The following is a 23,702-nucleotide window of genomic DNA, read 5'->3' as shown; positions in this document are numbered from 1 at the left end:
CCCCTTCATTTTGTCCCCCGTTCACCAATATGAGGCTCATCGTACCTCTGGAGGAGCTGCTGAGATCACCAGCTCAGGTGGGATAATCTGCTAACCACTATTAGTCATGCACTTTGTATCCACCATACAACAGTTCCTGTGTAGCTTTGTGTCCATGCAAAAATGCAATTTATGGTGGAAAAACACTGCTCATCATCCCATCCACACTAGGCATACAGCAATACAAGGTGATGGCAGCTTCATAATGTGTGGATGCCATTATTTTATTTATTTTTTAGCAGGAAAGCTGATTGATAAACTGCTACAGACCAGAGACTAGAGTAGAGGTTTATCCTCAACAGCCGGACAACATTAAACATACAAGAGATTCAATGGAATGGCGTAGATTGAAGCATATTTGTATATTTTAATGGCCTAGTCAAAGTCCAGATTCAGTCGAGAATCTGTGGCAAGGCACAGAATGATGTACACAGACATCTGACAGAGTTGAAGCCATTTTGCCAAGAAGCAGCAGAAATTTCCTTTGGACTTGTTGCCGATTTATTACATGAAATCTGAATAAAATGCATCAAAGTTTGTGGTTAATGTGATAAAGTGTAAACAGGTTCAAGGTATATGAATACCACAGCATGGCACTATACCAGGGAAACTATTTTTCTTAACGACTATAGTTTTAAATAAAATGCAAGGTTACTAAACTATGGATCGTCCTCCTATAAAAGTCAAAACATGTCATTTGAAAGAAACATTTCATGCTTTTTCAATTTTTTTATGAGTTATTTGCTTTTATGATTGTCGTGTTATAATATCATTGAATATTTGCACTTAGAGGATTAATTTCAATTAATCAAAGGCTACTGGTTTCATAACAGTGAGTTGTTAATTCTTTTATCCTTCTTTGTAAATAATTTTACAAAGTCTTTAGTATCAGGTGGAAGCTTCGTATAAGGTCTCTGGGCTTTGTGCATCTCTTTATATTTTAACATCAGCTGGATCTGTTTAACATTTTATTATGCTAAATAAATCAGATAAACTAATTATGATCTTCTGATACTACAAAACAGAATTGTTTCCATATTCTGCTGCCATTATGTCTGAACTATAAAGGAGACTATGAGGGGAATTATCCAGGCAGATAAAGTAGGGATTATCCCAATTATAAAAATAAGGGATTAGCCTATGAAAACTGGCCAGCAGATAAAGCATATAACAGAGCATCTATCCATCCATCTATCGAAGACTAGTGGATTAATCGTGGCTGCATAAAGAGAAGCAATTTTTTTTATTTCAAAATCAAGGATTACTGTATGAAAGCATGTAGACAAACCCATCAGATTTCTTTATTGAATCTTATTTTTTTACTCCTTTATCCCTGTGCAATTATATTTTATTGTATAATCTTAAATTTACTTATTGCATGTAGGTTTTTATATACTTATTACATCTTATTCCTCATTGTGGATTAGATTTTTATACCATTTTTTTTAATTCTTAACTGCATATCTCAGGGTTCTCGCCAGCACATTTCAGCATAACAGGCCATTACGATGAAAACTGTCAGAATTACGTTGAAATTAGCTGCTACGTGCTAAGCTATGGATGTATCAGAGCAACATGGAGAGGTGGTTAATGCTCTTGAAACGTGCATCAGCGAAACTGTAAACCTCGCAGACAACATAAGCCCACACTAGACGGGGTTCTGTCTGGGTTCCCCCTTGGAGCTTCACCATGCAACGCTCTGCTACGTGAACGCACGCTGAAGCAGCAACAGTATTTTTAACTTTTTTAATTTAAGTAGTTATTAAAAATGTAGATTTCATTATTCTGTACGATTGTAAAAATGAAAACAGTGAGTAATATGAACAAGCAATAGTGCTGAATAACTGCACTACAGTACAGTTAGAGGTTTTTAAATCTCAAAAGTTTAATTTCCTGACCAAATAAATCTGTAAAAACATTAGGCAGCTGTAGTTTTTAGCTACAGTAGTCTGAAGGTAAAAAAACAATAAAAAACAATAAAAAACCTAGAGTTAAAACAAAATCAATTCAACGTTCAGTTGTACAGGGCAATGTGTGAATGGAATTCACTCCCAAAGACTATCATACAACAAAACACTCTCTATGGTTTCAAAACTTCACTTAAGAAATATTACCTTCAAAGAAATTTGGATAGTTAATGTTAATTTTATTAAGGAGATACTGTGTAGGGTTCTTGTTAGCTAGTTCTTTGATATAGATCTATCTGGAGTAGCAAAATTTTATGTTAATTACGTTTATTTATTTATGTTACTTTTTAATGATAAAAGGCGTAAAATGTAAATATGTATTAAATTTTGTGTAAATGTCTTGTATGTATAGTGTGTAATGTGATGTAATACTTTGTATTGTCACGTGGAAGACTGAAGGACCCCAGGAAGAATAGCTTCTAGCTGATGCTGAAGCTAATGGGGATCCTAATAAAACAAACAAACAAACAAACAAAACACACACAAATGAGCTCTTTTCTATGTATGCAAGATCTGATGCACATTTTAGAATAATGGAAGTTAATTTAAAACAAACCGATTTCTGTCATCTTGTGCACTTTGGTATTTATAGTTACTACTGTAAGTCCTCTGGAAGAGGAGTCAGTGTGGGAGAAATAAACTCATTCCAGAGCAGATAAAAAATGTCAAGCATGGCTCAAAATAGGCCAACCTTATGCAAAGCAGCCTCCCTGACCTGAATTATTTGTGAGACTGAGCCATTAAAACAATGAAGCTTTCTGGATCAGACATGTCTCTACGGTTAATCATCATCCTGGGTGGAAGAGAGAGGAGGGGTCCCTGCAGGAGAGGAGTGCTCAAACTGTGATAATAAAAAAAAAAAAAAAGGAAAGAGGAGTCAGCCTGGGAAACACTGAGTCACTGCAATTTATCTCTTTTAATCTCATGTCAGCAAACTGATTCTGCTTCTTTTTTTTATGCGGGCAGGTTTGAATCATCCAGTGATGGGATTACAGAACAGTTTCATAAGAAGGTAAAACTTTACGTTAGGACAGAAGCCTGCAGTCGCCCAAGCTTAAAAATTAAACAAAATTAAAGTCATTCAACAGCAACAGCAGTCAATTACTGCTATAGCCAGCAGCCTAATCTAGCTTTACACGAGCAGAAGGAAGTCAACCACAAGATACGATCAAACCCAAACTAAACAAATCAAAAACATCTGGGCTCCATATTATACTAGATTGTCTTTATCATTTGTTTAAAAAGAGCAAATGACCATTTGCAGGTTTTAGGAAAACCGTAAAGACTTAGATCATGCAACAACAACCTATTGTGATAATATCAATTATATCAGAATGCCATTAAAAACGTATTATAACATATCCTATTTAAAGAAAAACATGTTAAATCCACATAGTGATTTAATTCAAGCAAATGTCTGTTAATTGTCAAGATTATAGATTACGGCTAATGAAATACCACATTTTATTTTCCCAGTGAGGTTTAATATTACATAAGGCCGATAAAATAAAATAAAAGATTTTTAAAACAAAAATCATTGGGGATGACTGGTAACGTGACTGTTTTTAGCAGTCATTGACACTCTACACATGGAAAGTAAACCACAAAAGTTAATTGCCAAAAAATGCATTGATCAGAAAATGTATCCCTGAATGTAGATAAAAAGTTTAGTGGAAGGAAAAAAACTGACATGAAAGTTGTGCAGCACAGTAAAAGGTTACTGCTAAAGAAGTTTAGAATATGCGAAGCATATCTTTGGAAGTTTAGTGGAAGGAAAAAGTATGTTAGAAAAAGGCTCTGGCCCATAAGTGTCCTGCAGGACGTAAAGGACATCTTCAGCAGGGATAAGCCACGAAAGGTCAAGAAGTTTACAGAACGCTATATCCAAAAGAAATAAAACAGTATGGTAGAAAGAAGGGGGACAAAAGCCCCTCCTGATCCAGAGACGATGGATATGTTTACATGCACAAAATTCCTTCATCTGATTGAAATGTATTCAGACTGAAAAAGAAAAAGAAAAGATTATCTGGGCATTTATCATTTAAATGGGCAAAATCTTTTTTATTAATCCAATCATGACGTTTGTTTACATGAACCGGGCTTTATTCAGAATAAAAGCACTGTGACGTACGCATAGTTGTCAAATTTCCCTAAAAATATATATAAATAAACACAGAAGAAGAAGTTCTACTTCCGTCTGAGTGGGGGAAAAAAAGCAGAAGTGTGGGTTATAATTATCTTTTTGAACAATAAAACAAGCGTGGAAGTCTGAATGACATGACCGGAACAAGTGTTTCCATGGAGGCCGTTCGGATTAAGGATCGACCAAAAAAAAAAAAAAAAAAAAACCACCCATCTCAGCCAGAATACAATTTCAATCCGATTGAGCTTAATCCAGCAACAATGTTCCAATTGCCGTGTTCACGTGACGCATTTTTATTCGGATCGGCCCTTTATTCCGATTACTTACGTCCATGTAAACATAGCTGTTGTGAGAAGCATCTTATCAATGTCCTGGATAAATTTGTTTGTGGTGCATCAATGGCAGACTCCAGCTGCAGTAAAACCTTCGTTTCTAAGCTCTTTGTTAGCTTTGCTTCACAGTTCTCTTCATACCACCATTCTCCATCACCAGTTTTTCCCTTTCACTTAATTTTCAGTCGATATGCGTAGACCTGGAACTCTGAATAGTCGTCATCCTTAGCAATTAATGTTTCTGGGTTGCCCTCCTTGTAGAGTGAGGCAAATATTCATCTACTTTCAGCCTCTCAGGAAGTGTTGTCGGTACAAACAACTTGAATTGTCTTAGATTTGCGTCTGTTTATTGTGTGTAAATTCTGAGCCGGTTACACGGCGGTTAAGTCAGCAGTCTCACCCATGTTTTGTTTAAGCCAAAACAATTCAGCATTATAATCCCTTTTTAATTGATCTGGTGTAGCAGTCTTATTTTGTTAAATGCTGGATTTTGGGTTTTCCTCAGCTGAAAGTCGTAGTCATCCAAATTAACAGAAAAGAATTTAAAAACGTATCACTTTGTGTGTAACAAACTCATGCGTGTCCCTCTTTAAAAGGTAATTACGGAAATATATTATTTGAATATTTATCGAGAAGCGCTTGTATACTCAGGAACACGCTCAGGGATATACGCTTATTTAAACAGACCATTTGCATCTGAACTCTTCGGTTCTGTTTGGACAGTTGTTGGCTGAGATTGTAATCGTTGTGGTTACTGCGTTCTAAAACACTTTGCATGGACCAAATAAAAGTTCTTACCACACATACGGGAGCATATTTTAAACTGTGCTTTAAGAATCTCAGGTCCTGTTTACACAACAACAATCTAATAAGGATAATTTTCCCCGCTTCTGTCAACACATCTACATAATACACAAAACACTACTAGAAACGCTAAAATGGTGCAATTTACCTACCGTGCCACTAGTGGGCAGTGTGTTTTTTTTTAACTCCACATGTATATACGTATAAACACTTAAAGCGTCAACCACTGACCTATATAATACACTCGAGTGCTGATTTTGCCGAAAAACTGAAGTCACTGGCCGCCATCTTGCTACTCCCTACTCTCACAGAATCTCATAGAATTTGCTTGCAATAACAAGCCGTTTTCTGGCTGTGTGAAAACGTTTCACAGGTAATTCTACAGTCAGTGGATGTACTAACACTATCAACTACTAGGAAATTAGGTGCTGAAATATTTTACATATTATTCATATTATATATATATATATATATATATGTGTGTGTATATAAGTATGTGTATATGTATATATGTATATATATGTATACACATATGTAAATATATGTTTTTGTATATTGTTATTTATATATTTATAAATGTTAAACATATATATTTAAATGAATAAGATGCAAAATATTTCAGCACATAACTTTCTCAGTACTTGATATTTTTAGAACATAACATAAAAGTATATGGCATTTAACATTTTAAAAGTTTTAAGCCCCCCCTGAACATGAGAAAATCCTCGTTATTCGATGCTGTAGCGCACATATTCCCTAGTTACTGGAGGAAAATAGGGAGTACCAATATGGCGGCTGGTGGCTTCAAAGCGACTCGTTCAAACAGACGGTGATTAGCACTCCAGTGTATTATACAGCTCAGTGGCGTCAACGCCACTAAGTCATAAAGGACGTGCCGGAGCTTCACTATACAGATGTACTTTTATTTTACCCGTCTACACAACAATGAACATCTGGATGTTTTCAAACGTCACATCCTAAAAACCATTAGTCAGAAAAAAAAAAACGCACTTCGTCGTGTTGAAGACGAACAGTGGAAACGCAACAAGACGTTTCCGTTTTAACCAAAAAATGTCAAGTTCACAGTATCTTAGTCCTGCAGATCACCTTGAGCTCTTTTTCACTTGGATTCAATCAACGGTAGAAAACAGATTTTAAGAAAGAAAAAATAAATAAAGTGGTCACATTTTGTCACCACCCAACAGAAAACTGTATAAGATTCAAAATTTTTGATTTGATAATCAGGAAAGCATGAAAACACTGACTGTAAACTGTTCAGGTAGAAAAACTAAACACCATTCAATTGGGAATATTCTATCCAGTGGGTAAGATACTTATTGCTTACTCAACACAACCCCTTTAATGGTAGAAGAAAAAAAAAAAAAAAAAACAGCAGCATTGTAACAATAAAGCTTCCAAACCAGAAACTCTGACACTATGTTAACATGTAACCCACAGCAAACCAGGCCTCTGCTCGGGGGCCCCAAACTATCAGGGGCCTCTAATAAATTCTTGAATTTTTAACCGACCATCGGCAAACATTTTTGCATTTGTGAAAAGATTTTAAATAGCAGAAAATTTACAATTTAGGCATACTTGTTAAAACTGCTAAGTATTAATCATCATAGTTTGATGGAGGGTCACCATAGTTGATGCTCTAACTCATTCATAAATCAACCTCAGCAAATAATCAGTCATCCGTGATTGCTTTAAGCTCAGCCAATAACTTTTGGGAAATTAAAACGGTGTTAGTGGTGCTGGACAAGCACAGCGTTAATATTTAGCACCAGAAGTGCAACATACCATCGTGATGGCCGAGAAGCTTCTCGAGGACAGGCGGCGAATATACAAGTAATGGGCTTCTCTGGACCAGCAGAGCTTGCGGCTGGACTTGAGCAGGTCAGTAGTGGTCTGGTCAGAGCAACCCTGGTCCCTGTGTGAAGAAGAAACGCACACGGTCATCCTCACTGATCATAAAATTGTGTTTATTTCAAACAGACATTACTAGAAAATGCCAGACTGAGCCATGAAGGCTAAAAAAAAGTCCCTCAGGATACTGTATAAAATACAGTAAATATAAAACACATGCAAAACAACAAGACGTTTATCACAAAATTTGCTGCACCATAAAAATCTGTTGAAATGAAAAACAAAATCATTAGGTAGCATCAATAATTAAAAAAAGGGCATAAAACAACAACAAATCAGTTCAATGCATTCAATTAATTCAATTTTATTCATAAAGCGTGTTTAACACGTCAACACACTTTTCAATTAAATCATACAGATTCTGTCAAAATGTATAAAATAAAACCATAATAACTCAAATAAATGCAAATTTTATTTTTTAGGCTCCATTATTTTAAGTTATTTGATTTAAAACAAACTATATTTGTATGTTTTCTGGGATTTCATTCCAGTCTTGGCAAGCTTTCACTAAAAATTTGTTGTTGAGCAATCGGGTAACCAGCAAACGTCAATTTATCAACATATAAAATAAGGTGTGTTAAACTTGTTCTAATGATCCCAACAATTATCGTTAATCGTAACAAAGAATTTGTCTTGCTCTTATGACCTTTATCATTAGATCTCATCGCATCATCACAGAATAACCCAGGCTACACCTATTTAACCTGACAACAGCCAGCTGCATGTATCGCTCCGCCTAGCTCCACTCACATACATCTGGGACACGGCCATAGGGATTGCCTTTACTGAAGGCTGGGCCTTATCAAAACTCCTTGCATATGATTGGATAAGCCACTTGTCTGTCATCTTTATCGACGTGCTATTTCAACCACTCACACCGAAGCTAACCTGTGACGCTGATGAGACCGACGCAGGAAAAAAAACCCTTTTTTTTTTTATGTGTTTGCGGCTCTAGTGCAGGGTTTCCCGCAGCGCTATCTTGGCGAGGCGGCCGCGGAAAACGTGTCGTCCACCCCCCCCCCCCGGTCCGCAAGTCGGTCCGCCTCGCATAAGCAAATTCCTGCGGGAAACACTGTAGTGGCACACATTTTATTGACAGTGAGCTGACAGGAAGAGGGGGGGAGACAGGCGGCAAAGCGCCGCGGGTCGGAGTCGATCCCGGGCCGACCGCGTTGAGGACTAAAGGCCTCCTTATATGGTTCGCGCTAACCGCTAACCGCTCCGGGGACGCGTCCGCATTGCGCGTCCGCGCCCCGGAAAACAAAACTTGCCAAATCCGGTCGGGAGAAGGGCGAAAACATGGTTTCCACCAACAAAAGCCTTAAGAGCCGTTCTCTGATGTTCTTTTAATGTAACAATATCAGGTAGATTGGACAACACGGAAGAAATAGCAGCATCAATGCTAACGCTTGCTTCCTCGATGCGAGCCGCCATTGTTGTTGGAATCTCACGGTGGCTTCTCCACTACGTCACATCCAGGAAACACCCGCCCTGCGTCCTGATTGGCCAGACCAAAAATTTGGTTGGGGAAATCACTTTCAATCAGCCGTGTCCCAGATGTATGTGAGTGGAGCTAGGCGGAGCGATACATGCAGCTGGCTGTTGTCAGGTTAACACCTATTAACACTTTTAACAATTAGTCTACAATAAAAGTAACCAGACCAATTTTAAAACGTATTCTTCACTCATTAACAGATACAAGATTAGAAACTTCCTAAGTAGCAGAGAAAAGAAAATTTGACATTTAAGTAAGAGAATCATACATGATAATTCCAGGAAACTAGCCTGTTGCCTAAATTTAATAATTAAATAGGTTGAGACAACTGGAACTGGAACTAACGAGGCTGGATGAGGACCAAGGTTATCTCGTCAACATGCAAGGTGAGGAGAAGAGTAAGAAAGGCAAGAAAAAAATGAAAAATCTTTGATCTAAACAGTGGTTAAGAGTGAAATCTTGGAGTCTCTGGTTCAAATGCTGCTGGGACAAATCCTCCAGGTGAGTTTCAGGTGAAAAAGTGTGTAGGAAAGCACCTTCAGCACACTTAAAGGAGCAATAAGTAATACTGACCCCTAGTCTGAGCTGGGAAATAACTAGTTACATTTACTTAAATAACTTTGAGCAAAATGTACCTTTAGGAGTAGTTTTACTGCACTGTACTTTTTACTTTTGAGTAATTATTACTCAAGTATCGCTGCTCTTACTTGACTAAAGTTTCTGGCTATTCCACCTGCTGTGTGTAACTTCACGAATAAATAACAGACTTGTTTTAAATAAATGCACCAGAGAGACAAAAACCTAGAGTTTGTTAAAGTGAGACTTCTTATTTGTACACAAGCTTTGTTATTTTAATGTTATTTTAATATCTGCTGAGCTCATTGATCCATTTGGAGGTCAGATGAACTTACAGTAAACAGTAGATATTGTCACTGGAAGCTTTGTACTGTTCTAACATGCTGTATATACATTAACGGCTGTTAGTATTGCTTTAATGTTCAAAATGATTTAGAAAAGGGTTTCTTTTGTCTTTAAAATGCAAAAATGTGCACATAACTTTACATTTTTGTGTGGCCGAATACATTATTTTTAAATACTAAATCATCAGCTGTCATGATTTGTTACTCAGAACTTGAGCAGCCTTCTTACCGAATACTTTTTTACTCCTGAGTAATTTCTTGGCTGACAACTTTTTACTATTGAGTAAAATTATGTTTTAGTAGTGCTACTCTTACTTAAGTACAATTTTTGGCTACTCTACCCACCTCTGCACCTAGTGTAGCAAATAGGAACAACACACACACCGCAAAAATGGAGCTAAAAGTAAGTCAATGTTCTTAAAATTTGTGTTTTTGTCCTAGATTTGATTAGGTAAATAATATTATCTGCCAATGGAATGAGTATTTTGACCCCTAAAATAAGATAATTAGACATGCTGCACTTGAAATACGATGATGGAGATGAGTTGTTCCTATTTTAAATGCAAAAAAATCTTATTCCGTTGGCAGATCATGTTATTTACCTGCTCAAATCAAGGGCACATACACTCACTTTAATAACATTTTACTTATTCTTAGTTCCGTTATTTCAGCGTAAACAACGCCTTCATGGAGAGCAGCAGACATTTCTCAATAGTCCATTGCTGCTGTGAAGCCCCACTGAATTTTTACTTCCTCAGGACGGGTTTATGATGTTTTATTCTGTTCCATTTCTGGTCCGCTTCTCTTACTGGCTTCAATGATAGCAGGCTGCTGCTCTTTTGCCACAGATAAAATATCAAATGTTGCGCTCTGTGTTGGGAACCCTGGGAACTCTCATATGATTGGCTCAGGAACCAGGAAGTAAACACGGGCTCCACTCTGAACCCAAGTAGTTCCAGACCGTACTTCCAGGTTTGAAAGGAGAAAAACGTGACCAAGACGTTGTTGATGGTGAGGACTGATAGTTTATAGGGAATGTTACTTCCGTTATGGTTGAGAAATGAGAATAATTTAGGTTGATTTTAAAGTAAATATCTTAATTATTGCTTCTTTAAGTATGCTGGAGGACCTGTGCCGTTTTTCCTTCCAAAGGCATCTGGGAACATTGTTAGGACTGCATGCACCATTAGTGTCTTGAAGCACCCGAACATTTTAAGCAGTAGATTCTAATTAAAAGTTAAAACTGTTACAATAATTGTTTTAAATTGTTTGATTATGCCATCTTAATTAAGGCTTTTCCAACATCGTTACTCGGAGAGTCAATAAATGGCACCAACACCATGTTGCATGTTTTTTTTAAAATGTTAAAAATCTAAAAAAAAAAAAAAAGAATCAGTTATTTCTTGTGAGCCCAATACTGTGAATAGATTTAATACATGAATTGTTTTTTTTTTGTTTTTTTACACACATAGACAAACCATTTACAAAAATGTGTGAAAAGGAATTAAAAAAAAAATCTCTCCTTGAATACAAACAGGATCCCATTAACAGGTTTTTATAAAGCCGTTGTGACCAAAGCCGCTGTGGTCCTAACCTTTAAATTTTTAACGAGATGTCTGAAATATTTAGATGGAAAGTCTCTGCGGCCGTGCTGTCAAACTGTCAACTCTTCACCCCGAAGTCTGCAGGGTTTAAAAAAAAAACACCCAGGCCTTCAACAGACCCAGAGCGTCCATTTTTAGAAGGTCCAAGATGGAGTTTGACCCTTCAAACCCGCGTTATTTAAAGTAACCAGCCTCCATCATCAACACTTGTTAGGGGATTTTGAGTGATTATGCAATTTTACGGAGATAGCTTGCCTAAAAATACACTGATTTAGCAAATATCAACTCAATAACTGTGATTTAGGGACAAAAGACAATGTAGATGTTAAAAAACAACAAGGCACATGTTTAATTTGGGTTCATATGAAACCAGATCCACCCGGACTGACGACTAAATACTACAAACCCTAATCTGCAGCGTGATGTACATGTTCAGACACATCCTCCATTAACCTGATCCAGCTTTCGTTTCCCTCGCCACAGATGCCATGGTAACTAGTCTCTGAATAATGGGAGATGGCTGCCGGCGATGTGCCTGGAGCGGGCAGAGCAGGATGACGTGGAAGGGTCTGGGATTTCCAAGAACGGCCAAACAACCTGATTTTGGAACAAACGCAGCCGGGTTTCAGGAAGAGAGCCGCTGATATATTTCTGGGCAACTCCATCTTGGTCCTCCTCTGGATCCGTAACCGTGTCTCTGTGCTGCTGATACTAAGGGTTGGTGGGGGATTCCCAGTGTTTTGGTGACGTTTAGACAGCAACATAAAACATCACAGTGCCTGCTTAATTTTAGTCTAATCTTTGCAAATAGGATGATTAAATTAAACGTTTTTACATTATAAATATGTCAGGGGGGTTACGATACAATCACAACAGCCAAACTTGTGCCGTTACGCTGCTAGTATTTGTTTCACGTTAATAAATCCTGCCATTTTTTAAATTTAATTTAATTATTTTTGCATTTTAAAAATATAAAAAAATATATACAATTCTAAAGAATGTAAATTAAAAAATTAAACAAAAAATATATTTGAAAAAAATTAATAAATCCTGCCTTTTTTAATTTAATTTTATTATTTTTGCATTTTAAAAATATAAAAAATATATACAATTCTAAAAAAAATTAAATGATAAAAAATTAAACAAAAAATATTTTTGAAAAAAATTAAAAAATCCTGCCATTTTTTAAATTGAATTTAATTTTATTATTTTTTTATTTAAAAAAAATATTTAAAAAAATATAGAATAAAAAAAAAAAAATTAAATAAAAAATTAAACAAAAAAAAAAACATTTGAAGAAAATAAAATAAATCCTGCCATTACTTCCTTGAATACATGGTTGACGGGCCCTTTAAGCCACATGGAATCTTGTGAGAGTTGTCCAGCTGTGGAGGAATTACCGTCTCCAGGGTGAAAGTTAGAAGTATCTCAGTTTAAGCAGACACCAATCAAATAATTCAGTCAACAGGACTCTGAAGAATTTGACTGGATGCTGTGGAGGTAATTCAGCTAAACCAGGGGTCTGCAACATGTGGCTCTCTGGACCTTCCACAGTGGCTCTTAATAACTTTAGCTACAAATTCTATTTTTATTATGGTATTTAAATGTAATAATGATAATAAATGCAGGTTTTAGCCGTTTTTTTCTTGGAATAAATGCTTTTAATCTTCACAACAGAATGATGCTATAAGTGCCAGTAATATTTAATTTTAAATCAGTGTTTTTTCATTATGTTGGAAACTATGATTTTTTACATCATTATCCATAAATATGAACATCTCGCCCATCCTCTTTTTTTAAACCTCAAAATAGACATAGAAGGGTGTTTCTTTAACTATGACAACATATTTCCTACAGTAGAAAATATCAAAAATTATAACATCTTTTTTCTAAAGGCCAGGCAACATTTGCAGCTCTGAATGAGTTTAATTCAAGTGGACTGTAGGCAAAATGACTACTTAGACTGTAAAGGTTGTAGGCCCAGAATCTCAAAGCCTGGTTGTGGAGATAAGGGCGTCTGGTTTGGAAATCTCAGGGTCCTCATGGCATCAAAGTATGAAATAGCAACGATGCCTTGGGAGCCACAGAATGAGGTGGAACGGTGCCGTTTACCGACAAGACTGAGCTTCCCTTCTGAACCCGTTTAACATTTACTGGGCATTATGCTTTAAGTGATGTTGAGGACTTCGCTTCATCCTCACAGAACTGCACAAGAACTGGTTCTGGCACAGATTCAGCACTAGAACCAATAGAACATTTAAACTTTGAATTAAGAGTTAAAAAGTAGCCAAGTGTTGGGTTGGCCCAAGGAAATGGGGCTCAGCCAAAGCATCATTTTCAAGAGCAACCCGCCAAAAAAAATAAATAAATGTAGGCATTTTGTAAACTATATAAAGAAGTTCTCTCTTGTAAGGATCTTAATTTTTTTAATTCATTTCATATTCAGCAGTGCACAAATAGCCCGATACTACAGAGACCTGAACACAAAGGCTGAAGATTTTCGGACATTTTTGACGAAACATTGATAATATTTTCCCTTCTGGATCCTCAGAATGCTGCAAAAAATACATAAAAAAATAAATAAATCACAAGCAGCAAAAGGTCAGTCGTCCTGACATTTTGTCTCCATTTGTTCCACCCAAATAAAGCTGCAAGCGCAGACATATAACAAGAAAAAAAAAAAGAGCCAAGTGTGAACCTTTTGAGACCAACAGAAATGACCTGAAAGAGTCCGCCACAATGAGAGCTGCCTACATGCTGTAATAAAAAAAAAATGCTTTTAAGCATCAGATGCACCGAGCTATCCTCCAACGACTCTTGACAGCTGCGGCATTTAAAGCAATCCTCATCCCTAATGCAACAACATTTCCAGTCCCGCTCCGATCATCAGCCTCCAAACACAGCAAGAGGCTGAACAGAGCGAAGAACCCAACTCTCTGCAACACTGCGACCTTTTCCCGTCTCATTGTGGCCTCCGCTTCATAATATCCGATTATCACACAAGGTTTCCTTTGGAGGTCAAAGGGGGGGGTAAAAAAATGACCAAAAGGAAGATGCAGAGATTTAACATTTCCTCCTGCTGCTTCCCTCAAGCTACAGAATCAACACTGGAACAACAAAGTCTGGTTTTTATTGTGAAACGTGCACAAGAAACTAAAATTTACACAAAAAAAAGACACAAAACAAGGCAAAAATAACCAATCAGATACTTAGACAAAATACTGATTCCATTAAACTTTCTGGCTAAAGTTTTGAATTATAAAAACCTTTAACTATAAGTCTGGCCACGTTTGCAGCATACTTTTATTTAAGAGCACATTTCTGATTAGAAGTTTTATGGTATTAAGGTTTATGAGCATCACAGTAAATATTTAAGCTTTGTTTTTGCCACTAAGGCTGACATATTGATTAATATAGCTGTTTTACTTTGATATCTAAGACTATTATTGGCGCTGGTGTGATCGTTTTCAACATTCAGAGACATTAAAACTCCTTCTACACGTCTGATTTAATGATAATAAAAAAAAAAAGTGAAGACTGTTTTGGTGTAATGACCCATTAACTGAAATCTTAAAGGCACACCGGCGCGTTCTTTCAGAATCCACCTGTTCCTTCCTGGATTTACTCAACGTAAAAAAACAGAAAAAAAAAAGTGCTCCATCTCCTTCTAATGTCGGGATGCAGGAAGACGTAACAGAAAGAGCGCATCAGTCTCATGCATGGAGGTCTGCGCCTGCTGATGGAGAGCCAACTCACCCCGGGGGTCTCCACAGCTTCCGTCCGGGGGGCAGGAGCTCCCGTTTGTTCAGGGGAACAACCCCCATCGCCGCTTGCATGATCGTGATGAACTTCTTAAACTTCATCTTTGTTTTTTTTTTTTTATGTCTCCTCTAACATCCCTCAGACCGTCGCGCTTTCATCTCCACAACGTCCTCTCATCTCCGTCTGACTCATCGGACGCTCCGTCTCCGTTTCCTTTACAGCATCCGCCTCTCCATGGCAACAAGCCTTATCCAGCGCACAGGTCGGCGACATCTCCTCTCCTCTCCTCTCCCCCCCTCCTCCTCCTCACACACCCCCCGCCGGCGCCACGGCCACTTACGAGACCCGCTCCCGAGCTCGACTCGGACCAGATGTCCTTTTGGCTCCTGTGAGCGCGGGGAGGATGAAAAGGAAAACAAACGGCCACGCTGTCGCTGGGAGGCGGCACGGCGGCACGTCACTCTTACATAATTCTGGAACGTCTCTGGGCATTACACTAATGAAAATGCCGATTCCGCCGCCACCGTCGCCCGCTGCTGTCAGAGCTGCAGCTGCTGGGATAATTGTGGTACTAAGCCCTGACGGATGGTGGAGGCTCCCCACCCCCTCCCTCCTTTAATCCCCCCCCCCCCCCATCAAGGCTTAGTCTTCTCGCCACTTCCACAGCCAGACACGCCCCCTCCATCACCACGGCTAACCCCATTTGGAGGACCACTAATGACTGAACCACTACTGCCTCATGTTTTTCTAATGTACATTTATAGTTATTAATGAGATACATAAAACATCACATTTGACAAATCAATTATTATTTCCTGTTTTTTGTTCTTTGCCATTTTACGTTATGCAATTTAACAAAAGTGAAAATGGATTGAAAACAAAAAAAGAAAATTAAATTAATGTGGAATTGAACATTAACGAACAACACAGCCTGTGTCACTGCAAAAACAGAACTAAAAGTAAGTGAAATTTTCTTGAAATCATTGTAATTTTCCTTGATTAGAGCAGGTAAATAAGACTATTTGCCAATGGAATAAGATTTTTGCACTTAAAATAGGAACAATTCATCTCCATCGTCTTATTTCAAGTGCAGGATGTCTAATTATGTTATTTTAGAGATGAATTGTTCTTGCTTTAAGTGCAAAAATCTCATTCTATTGGCAAATAGTCTTATCTACCTGCTCAAATCAAGGAAAAATACAATGATTTCAAGAAAATTTCACTCACTTTTTGCTCTGTTTTTGCAGTGCACAGGCTGTGTTGTTCGTTAATGTTCAATTCCACATTAATTGAATTTTCTTTTCTTTGTTTTCAATCCATTTTCACTTTTGTTAAATTGCATAATGTAAAATGGCAAAGAACAAAAAACAGGAAATAATAATTGATTTGTCAAATGTGATGTTTTATGTATCTCATTAATAATTATAAATAAATTTCAAGAAATTTTTACTTATTTTTAGTTCCCTTTTTGCAGTGTGGGAGTGAGTTTTCCATCCGTCAAACTTAATTACAAGCCTTGTTTTGTTTTATATGATATCCATCCCCCCCCCACAGTCTTTTGCAAATTTTTCTTCTTTCATGTGAAGCTTGTAGGTGAGCTTTTCCATTGTTAGGATATTTTCTGTTGGTGCTTCGTTCTTAACCCAGTTCTTGGATATTTGTTTCCTTCGCAGCCACCAGGAGAATTTTTAGCACATTTTTCCTGCAGGTATCCCGGATATAACACAAGAAACGAGGTCTCTGATACATCAATGTCTGGCAGACAGCTGAGTGAATGCTACTACACGTGTTAAAGCTGCCGTCGCTCAGCAGTGAATGATTCAGGTGTGTACAGCAGGGACAGATCCGCTAATTTCATCAAGCTCTGGTGTAGGAATTTGTAATGGCTTTGTCCCCACCCTAAATGTCCTTTTTTGGAAGGAGGGTGGAAAGCCAGCATGATTCACTCATAGCTCTGCTCAGTGATCCAAACATCATCAGTGGATTGCTAAAAAAAAATAAATGCAAATCCCAGCTACCCATTTGACAATATAGAAAAGCCAATTTCTGCTTTTCTGCAAAGAAAAAAAAATTAAATAGCTTTCACAATAATTGTGCATTTTAAAAAGGATTTTACAATAAAATCATCAGTGACGACCAATCAGGGGCCATAATGTGTTGATTATAGTCACTTGCTAGTTTCTTGGTAGATTTAATAAGATCTTAGAAGAAAAAAAAAGAAGGTATGAACGACAGCTTTACCTTTTATAACCTTGCAGGTAAATTGAAACTAAGATATGCTCAAATGAGGAAAGCTAAGATAAGTCAAATCCAGCAAGTTAAGATAAAATAAAGCTAAAATAAGATCAGCTAAAATGAAGTTGAAGGTAAAATGTGGTAACTCACTAAAGGCTAAAGTTAGATAAACATATAGAGGTAGAAAAGCATAAGAGATAAGCAAAAATAAGCCACCATAACCTAAAAAAATAAAACCGAGTTAAAATAAAATAAGATAAAATTAGATAAGATAAAAATATGCTAACCCATGATAGGCAAAGGTAAAATAAAAACATAGTAAAGCAAGTTAAGTTAATATGAGAGAAGCTAAAATAAATCATAACCTAAATAAAATATATGCCAGCTAGATTAACATAAACTAAGCAAAACTAGAATGAACTATGATAAAATAAGGTAAGCTAAAGTAAGCTATACGTTAAAGGAAAGATAGGCTAAAATGAGGTATGCTAAATTGGACACTTGCAGCAAGGTCCTGGGTTCAAAACCCAGCCTGGGGTATTTCTGCATGGAATCTGGATGTGGATGTGTGGATTGTCTCCGGGTTCCTCCCGCTGTCCAAAAACCTGACTGTTGATTAATTGGTCTCCCTAAATTGCCCTTTGGTATCAGTGTGTGTGCATGCTTGTTTGTCCTGCCCTGTGATGGACCGGCGGCATGTCCAGGGTGGAGCCTGACCATCCCCCTCCCCAGACCTGCACACAATGGTTTAAATAATACAAGATGAGCAAGAATATGCTAAATCAAGTTAAGCTAAGATGAGCTAAGCTAAAATAAGATAGACTAAAATAATCCAAGCCAAGATAAAACAGATCAAAGTTAAATAAATTCAGCTAAACAACAAACCCAAGTTTGCTTGCTGGTCCTTCTGCATAATAAATGGAATACTTAATAGACCCGGCCTAGTTTCCTGTCAGTTTCCTGTTACTTGCACAACTCACTTCCACACAGCAAACAGCCACAAGTAATCCTGGAGCAATTTCATCAGAGAACTACGAGCCACGACTTTCATAAAGAGTTTTTTTGTACCACTTTGAGCAAGTAAAAGATCGCTGGCCGAACAGGACAGAGAGTGACCGGATTTTCAGCCTGATGTTTTCATCACTTTCACCACAAAGCGTAACACAAAGAGTCATTTTATTATCTCGCCCTTCATGCAAGCTTATCTTTTTTTTTCTAGATAAACCTTTTGCAAGTATCACTTGTTGAAAAGGAAACTTCTGTATCATCTCCTGCACTGCTGACAAAAGGTCTGCAGAGCCAGATTGAAATTCACCGTCTCTCTATGCCCCCAGTCACCAGACGGCAGCAGATAGGCACGTCCGGAGGGGTTTCAAATAATAAAATATTAATCTTCGTGCCTCTGGATTATGGATTTGGATGGTCGTGCCATGAGAGCTGCACTGAGGGAAAAAAAACTAAAGAATCCTGCATGGGGGAGGGAGCGATACCAGCAGCACAGGGAGGAGACGTGGGAATAACAAGATCGCTTTGGAAGACATTTCTGGGAATGTAGAACATTTGATTTTTCCGAGTATCCAGTTTTGTGTCTTCTGCTTGTAACAGCAGTACCAGAGTTATCTTAGCACCGATGTTGCACCAAGGCAGCAGACCTGATATGTAGAAGGAACTTCTTTTGTCCAAAAACTTCATCCACTGTCACAAAAAAAACAAACTTTTATTACATATTTTTGGGATATTATGAGATAGAACAAGCGAACTCGCCCTGGAACAGTGATTAGAAGACGTGGAAGAAGGTGCTCTGCTCAGGTGACACCCAAACTCATCCTCACCTTCACCACACCATGCTGAAAGGGCAACATGGTGGTAGCAGCAGCAACATGCGGGAATAGTTTTCTTCAGCATAGAAAGGCAAGGCAAGGCAAGGCAAATTTATAGCACAATTCAGTACAAAGACAATGCAAAGTGCTTTACATGATTTAAATATAGCAAAATAAAACAGAATAAAAGCAAGTAGGAATAAAATATAGATAGAAAATAGAACAAAAAAGTGGTGATTCAGTTAACTAGGACAGTTGAAGGCAATTTTAAACAAATGTGTTTTTAATCTTGATTTAAAGGAACTAAGGTTTTCCACATCTTTACAGTTTTCTGGAAGTTTGTTCCAGATAATTGGAGCATAGGAACTAAATGCTGCTTCTTAGAAAGGGAAGCTTCTTAGAGTTAGTGGATATCCAGAGTAATTTCTGGGGTAAATTCCTGCATATCCTGGCTTTTCTGTTTCAGAAAGCTCAGAAGCCGCTACCCTGAGTCGAATTATGACAACAAATTACTCCGTGTAACAACCCTGCTACCGAGCAGAGTTGTTTGGGCAAACCCTGAGTTTTTCCTACTTTTTAGCCGAGCTCTGCACCTGGAGAGAACCCACAGGTGTACAGGGAGAACACGTAAACTCCACGCAGAAAAAGGCGTGGCCTAGATTCAACCTGGGACCTTCTTGCTGCAAAGCTACACCACTACCAGCTGCGTCACCAAGCATCCCGAGGTGCTATCCAGCGCCGCTATTAAAGGAACGCCTTTTAAAAACCATTGCTGGCACACTGCAAAAAGGGAATGAAATGTAAGTAACATCTTATTGAAATTAGTGTATTTGTCCTTGATTTGAGCAAGTAAATAAGATTATTTGCCAATGGAATGGGTGTTTTGACTCCTAAAATAAGAAAAAGAGATATACTGCACTTGAAATAAGATGCTTTAAATGAATTGTACCTATTTTAAGTCATAAAATCTTATTCCATTGACTGATAATCTTATTTACCTGCTCCTATCAAGAACAAATACACTAATTTTAATAAGAGTTTACTTACTTTTAGTTACCTTTTAGCAGTGCAATATCTGTCAAGCAGCCAGGCTAGCTAACACAGCAGACAACAATAATTAGCATGCTAATGTTAGCTTGTTATACTGCGTTATCCTTTACAGAGCACAAGTAGAAAAAAAATATTTGGGGCGAGGTGTTCCGAAAACTACAACTACATTCAGTGGGTGTTTATTGTATAATTCAAATTACTTTTTCCTCGGGACTATAAATTGCCCCAGAGTAAAAGTCCCATCAGTCAAAAGTATGTGTCATGAAGAGGAAAGAAACATAAGTCACACCAGATTAAGTCACATTAACTTTGACATTTATTTCACAAAAAGTCCAAGAACAGATGTTAAATTTTGAAAGTTAAGCAATTAATCTATATAATAGCACAACAGGCTGAATATGTGGGTGTATGGTATGTTAGCGTAACAAATTCAGCGGTAAAATAGCATAAAGAACATACCCAGGATGCTGAATAGTCCAAATTAACACAAGCCAGTGACTCCAATGCGCACGTCACGGTAATATTTTAGTAAAAAAATAAAAATTAAAAAAAATCAGTGGTACAGAAGTAGCATGTACACTGCAAAAACAGAACTAAAAGTGAGTGAAATTTTCTTGAAATATTGTAATTTTCCTTGATTAGAGCAGGTAAATAAGACTATTTGCCAATGGAATAAGATTTTTGCACTTAAAATAAGAACAATTCATCTTCATCGTCTTATTTCATGTGCAGGATGTCTAATTATGTTATTTTAGAGATGAATTGTTCCTGCTTTAAGTGCAAAAATCTCATTCTACTGGCAAATAGTCTTATCTACCTGCTCAAATCAAGGAAAAATACACGAATTTCAAGAAATTTTTACTTATTTTTAGTTCCCTTTTTGCAGTGTAGCTGTCACAACCCTCAAATGGCTGAAAACGGCAACGTTTACTCCTTGGTTCACGTTAGTCAGTGTGAATTAATGTTTAAAAACGTGAAAAATTTATTTTTATATACAAGTCACACACCTGGGCCAGCCAAACTCTGATTAAAAAAAAAAGTGTGACATGTAGTCCAGATAATAAGTTAAGCCTATGTACCAAAACTTTTTTTATTATTATGACTGGACAATCATTGTCACAGCATTAGCAGAAGGGATATAGTGTAAAACTTAAAACAATGTTGACACGATAGCCAAGACGACTTAAATATTACGACTCGTTTTAGTCGGGGTATATAAGGACATTAAGGAACATATTTCACAATAAAAGCATCCGTGAGCTTCTCGTTTTAAGACGTCTCCGCTTATTAATTGCAGGAGACAGCTGAGCGTGACTCAGCCCTGCAGCTAAGCCTTTTGTCCCCGGATGTTTTCTGTCTTTAACAAACTCAAGAGACCACTTTCCATTTTTAATTCCTTAACTGGGTGAGCAAATGTGGCAGGAGTCGCCTGGTCTTCCTTAATGCCTTTACATAAGCAGTTTGTTTCTCCGGCCCTCGCCTCTTCCCCACGTGTCGTAGTGGCTCTGTGTCGCTGCGTTTCCGAGACCCGAGGCCATTACGCAACGTCCAAACGCAGTGCATGTGCGAGACAGACGGAGGGACACACGCCAGCCGCAAATCTGTGGCGAGAGCGTGCGGCGAGAAAGCAGAGGAGGGAGATTGACAGGGAGGAGAATGAGCGTGCACATGCTCTGCACAGGTGGATCATCAGGGATCATGGAGCAAAAAAAAAAAAACATAAAAACATCCGTGCGGAGAAAAGCTGTTTCTCCCTTCCCTGCTGCAGGCTTTTTCCTCGGCAGTGACAGATGCAAGGAGAAGAATAAGAAAGCAACTCAGCCCCGGTTGTGAATGTAAACTAAATATAATCTGTGTAAATTATGTTTACGTTGCTGCTGGAGAGGAAAAACACTGGTAGTGTTCACACAAATGAGAAATCGGACAGTTCCAGTTTTTCATCCTGTAAATGTCAGCTGGGTTAACTTCCCATAACCTCAGAGTGTTATTTAAACTGAGGAGCTTCTCTTAGAGTTTCATTTTTTACCTCCTATCAAACTTAATTCAATCCCTCCAAACCTGACGCGACTAATGCTGACAAACGGGTAAAACTAGGGTTTTGTTTACTTTTCTCTGTGCTTCATTTAAAGGCAAATAAATTAATAAATCTGAATGTGCACCTTAGTACCTAGATGCAATTATCAGTCCACTCCCAACTCTTGTGATTACAACAGTCGGCATTAAATGAAGGTTAATGCTCCATTAACAATGTTTATTTTTCCAAGAACACAGAAAAAGAAACTTTCTTTTTCAAGTCCATCATAGAAAGTACTCCTGGCTCAGTGGTTATGCTGAATCTCTTTCCTGACCAGAGCCAATGGTGGAGTACTTCTGGGTTAGTCCTTATAGGTATTCCTGTGACTCTTTTTATCCTAACGCCATTCAGAAAGCTTTTTTAAACCAATAACCTGATTTTATTGATTTCCCCCATAGAAAGTGCTCCCGGTGCATCAATTCTGTTTTTTTCTCTTTCCGTCTCCTTCCTGTTCTCTTGACTCCCTGCTGGTTGATGCAGATTGCTGCTCACCCTGATCCTGGTTCTTGTGGCGCTTTCGTTCCATTTAAAGGGAGTTGTTCATCTCCACTGTCACCACATGCTTGCTCAGGACGAAGAATCAGCGAGTCGGTGTGATCTTCCTTCGTTTCCCTTCATAGATAACCTCTTACAAACTGGCATTTTATCAATTGAACGTGACTGTACCGTCTGCAGTTGGACTCAAATCCGGCTACATAATTAGACAACATTGGAATGAACTGAGTTGAATGAAATTTGTTCTGAACTGAATTTTTTTTTATACAGATGGATATAAATTTGCCCTGTTTGTCTGTTAAAGCGCCTTGAAATTACATTTTTCTTGAACTGGGGTTTTGTAAACAACCCAAAGTGGATTTAAAAGTGGATTAAAATGGTGTTTAAACTCATCTTGAAGTGTCTTTTATAAAACACCTACAAAGGCTCGTCAGAATTAAACAACACAGTAATTCACAGATTAAAACTGCATTTCTACATCTGTTCAAAGGGATGCTTGACAAATACTACTAGAAAGATTAATAATTTCCCTGAAGGACTGATCCTCTACCAAAATACAACAGAGGGAGGATTTTTCTAAGATGCATGGCTCACCACCGGCTCTGGAAAACTTGTGCAACCCTACTGTAATAATTTCCTTTCCTTCTCCTGCTAGGTTTGAAAACCATTTTTCTTCCACAAAACCGAAAATTCAAAGTCAGCAGTTCTGGTTAAATTTTAGTAATTAGGAAAGCAACAACAACTAAACTTTAGCTCATGAAGTTCTCTGTGAACTCATTCGGCCATTCAGGATGTGGACAACGCACGTTCCACTTTACATCACTTAAAAGGTCTAGAATGTTTAAAGAACAGCCAATAAAACGCAATAACAAGAACTGAACATCAACTGTTCCTGCAGTACGGCAACAATTAGAGGAAATTGAATAATAATAAAACATAATTTAAAAAAAACAACTTATAGGAGTGAGAATTTAGGACCGTTAAATCCAGCTACAGTGCCAAAAACCAAGGGAAGATAGCGACACCCTCTCCC

General features: G+C 37.7%; 1 protein-coding gene across 3 annotated transcripts in view; it reads right to left on the bottom strand.

Annotated features, from left to right (window-relative positions):
- The window catches only part of tjp2a (tight junction protein 2a (zona occludens 2)), a 67,979-nt gene that overhangs the window by 43,116 nt on the left and 1,161 nt on the right, over window positions 1-23,702 (bottom strand). The window contains exons 1-2 of one of the 3 annotated variants that reach the window (XM_036140017.1): window positions 14,990-15,276; window positions 7,089-7,218 (exon numbers count right to left, since the gene is read on the bottom strand). In XM_036140017.1, coding sequence (XP_035995910.1) covers window positions 7,089-7,218; window positions 14,990-15,096 — 237 coding nt within the window. In that variant the 5' untranslated portion in view covers window positions 15,097-15,276. Of the gene's footprint in view, window positions 1-7,088; window positions 7,219-14,989; window positions 15,277-23,702 lie in introns of those variants that run through there. The other 2 variants (XM_036140018.1, XM_036140021.1) reach the window with 2 other exon arrangements.

The sequence above is a fragment of the Fundulus heteroclitus genome, chromosome 8 (assembly GCF_011125445.2).
Source record: "Fundulus heteroclitus isolate FHET01 chromosome 8, MU-UCD_Fhet_4.1, whole genome shotgun sequence".
NCBI lineage: Eukaryota > Metazoa > Chordata > Actinopteri > Cyprinodontiformes > Fundulidae > Fundulus > Fundulus heteroclitus.
This window is presented reverse-complemented; position numbering and strand designations above follow the sequence as displayed.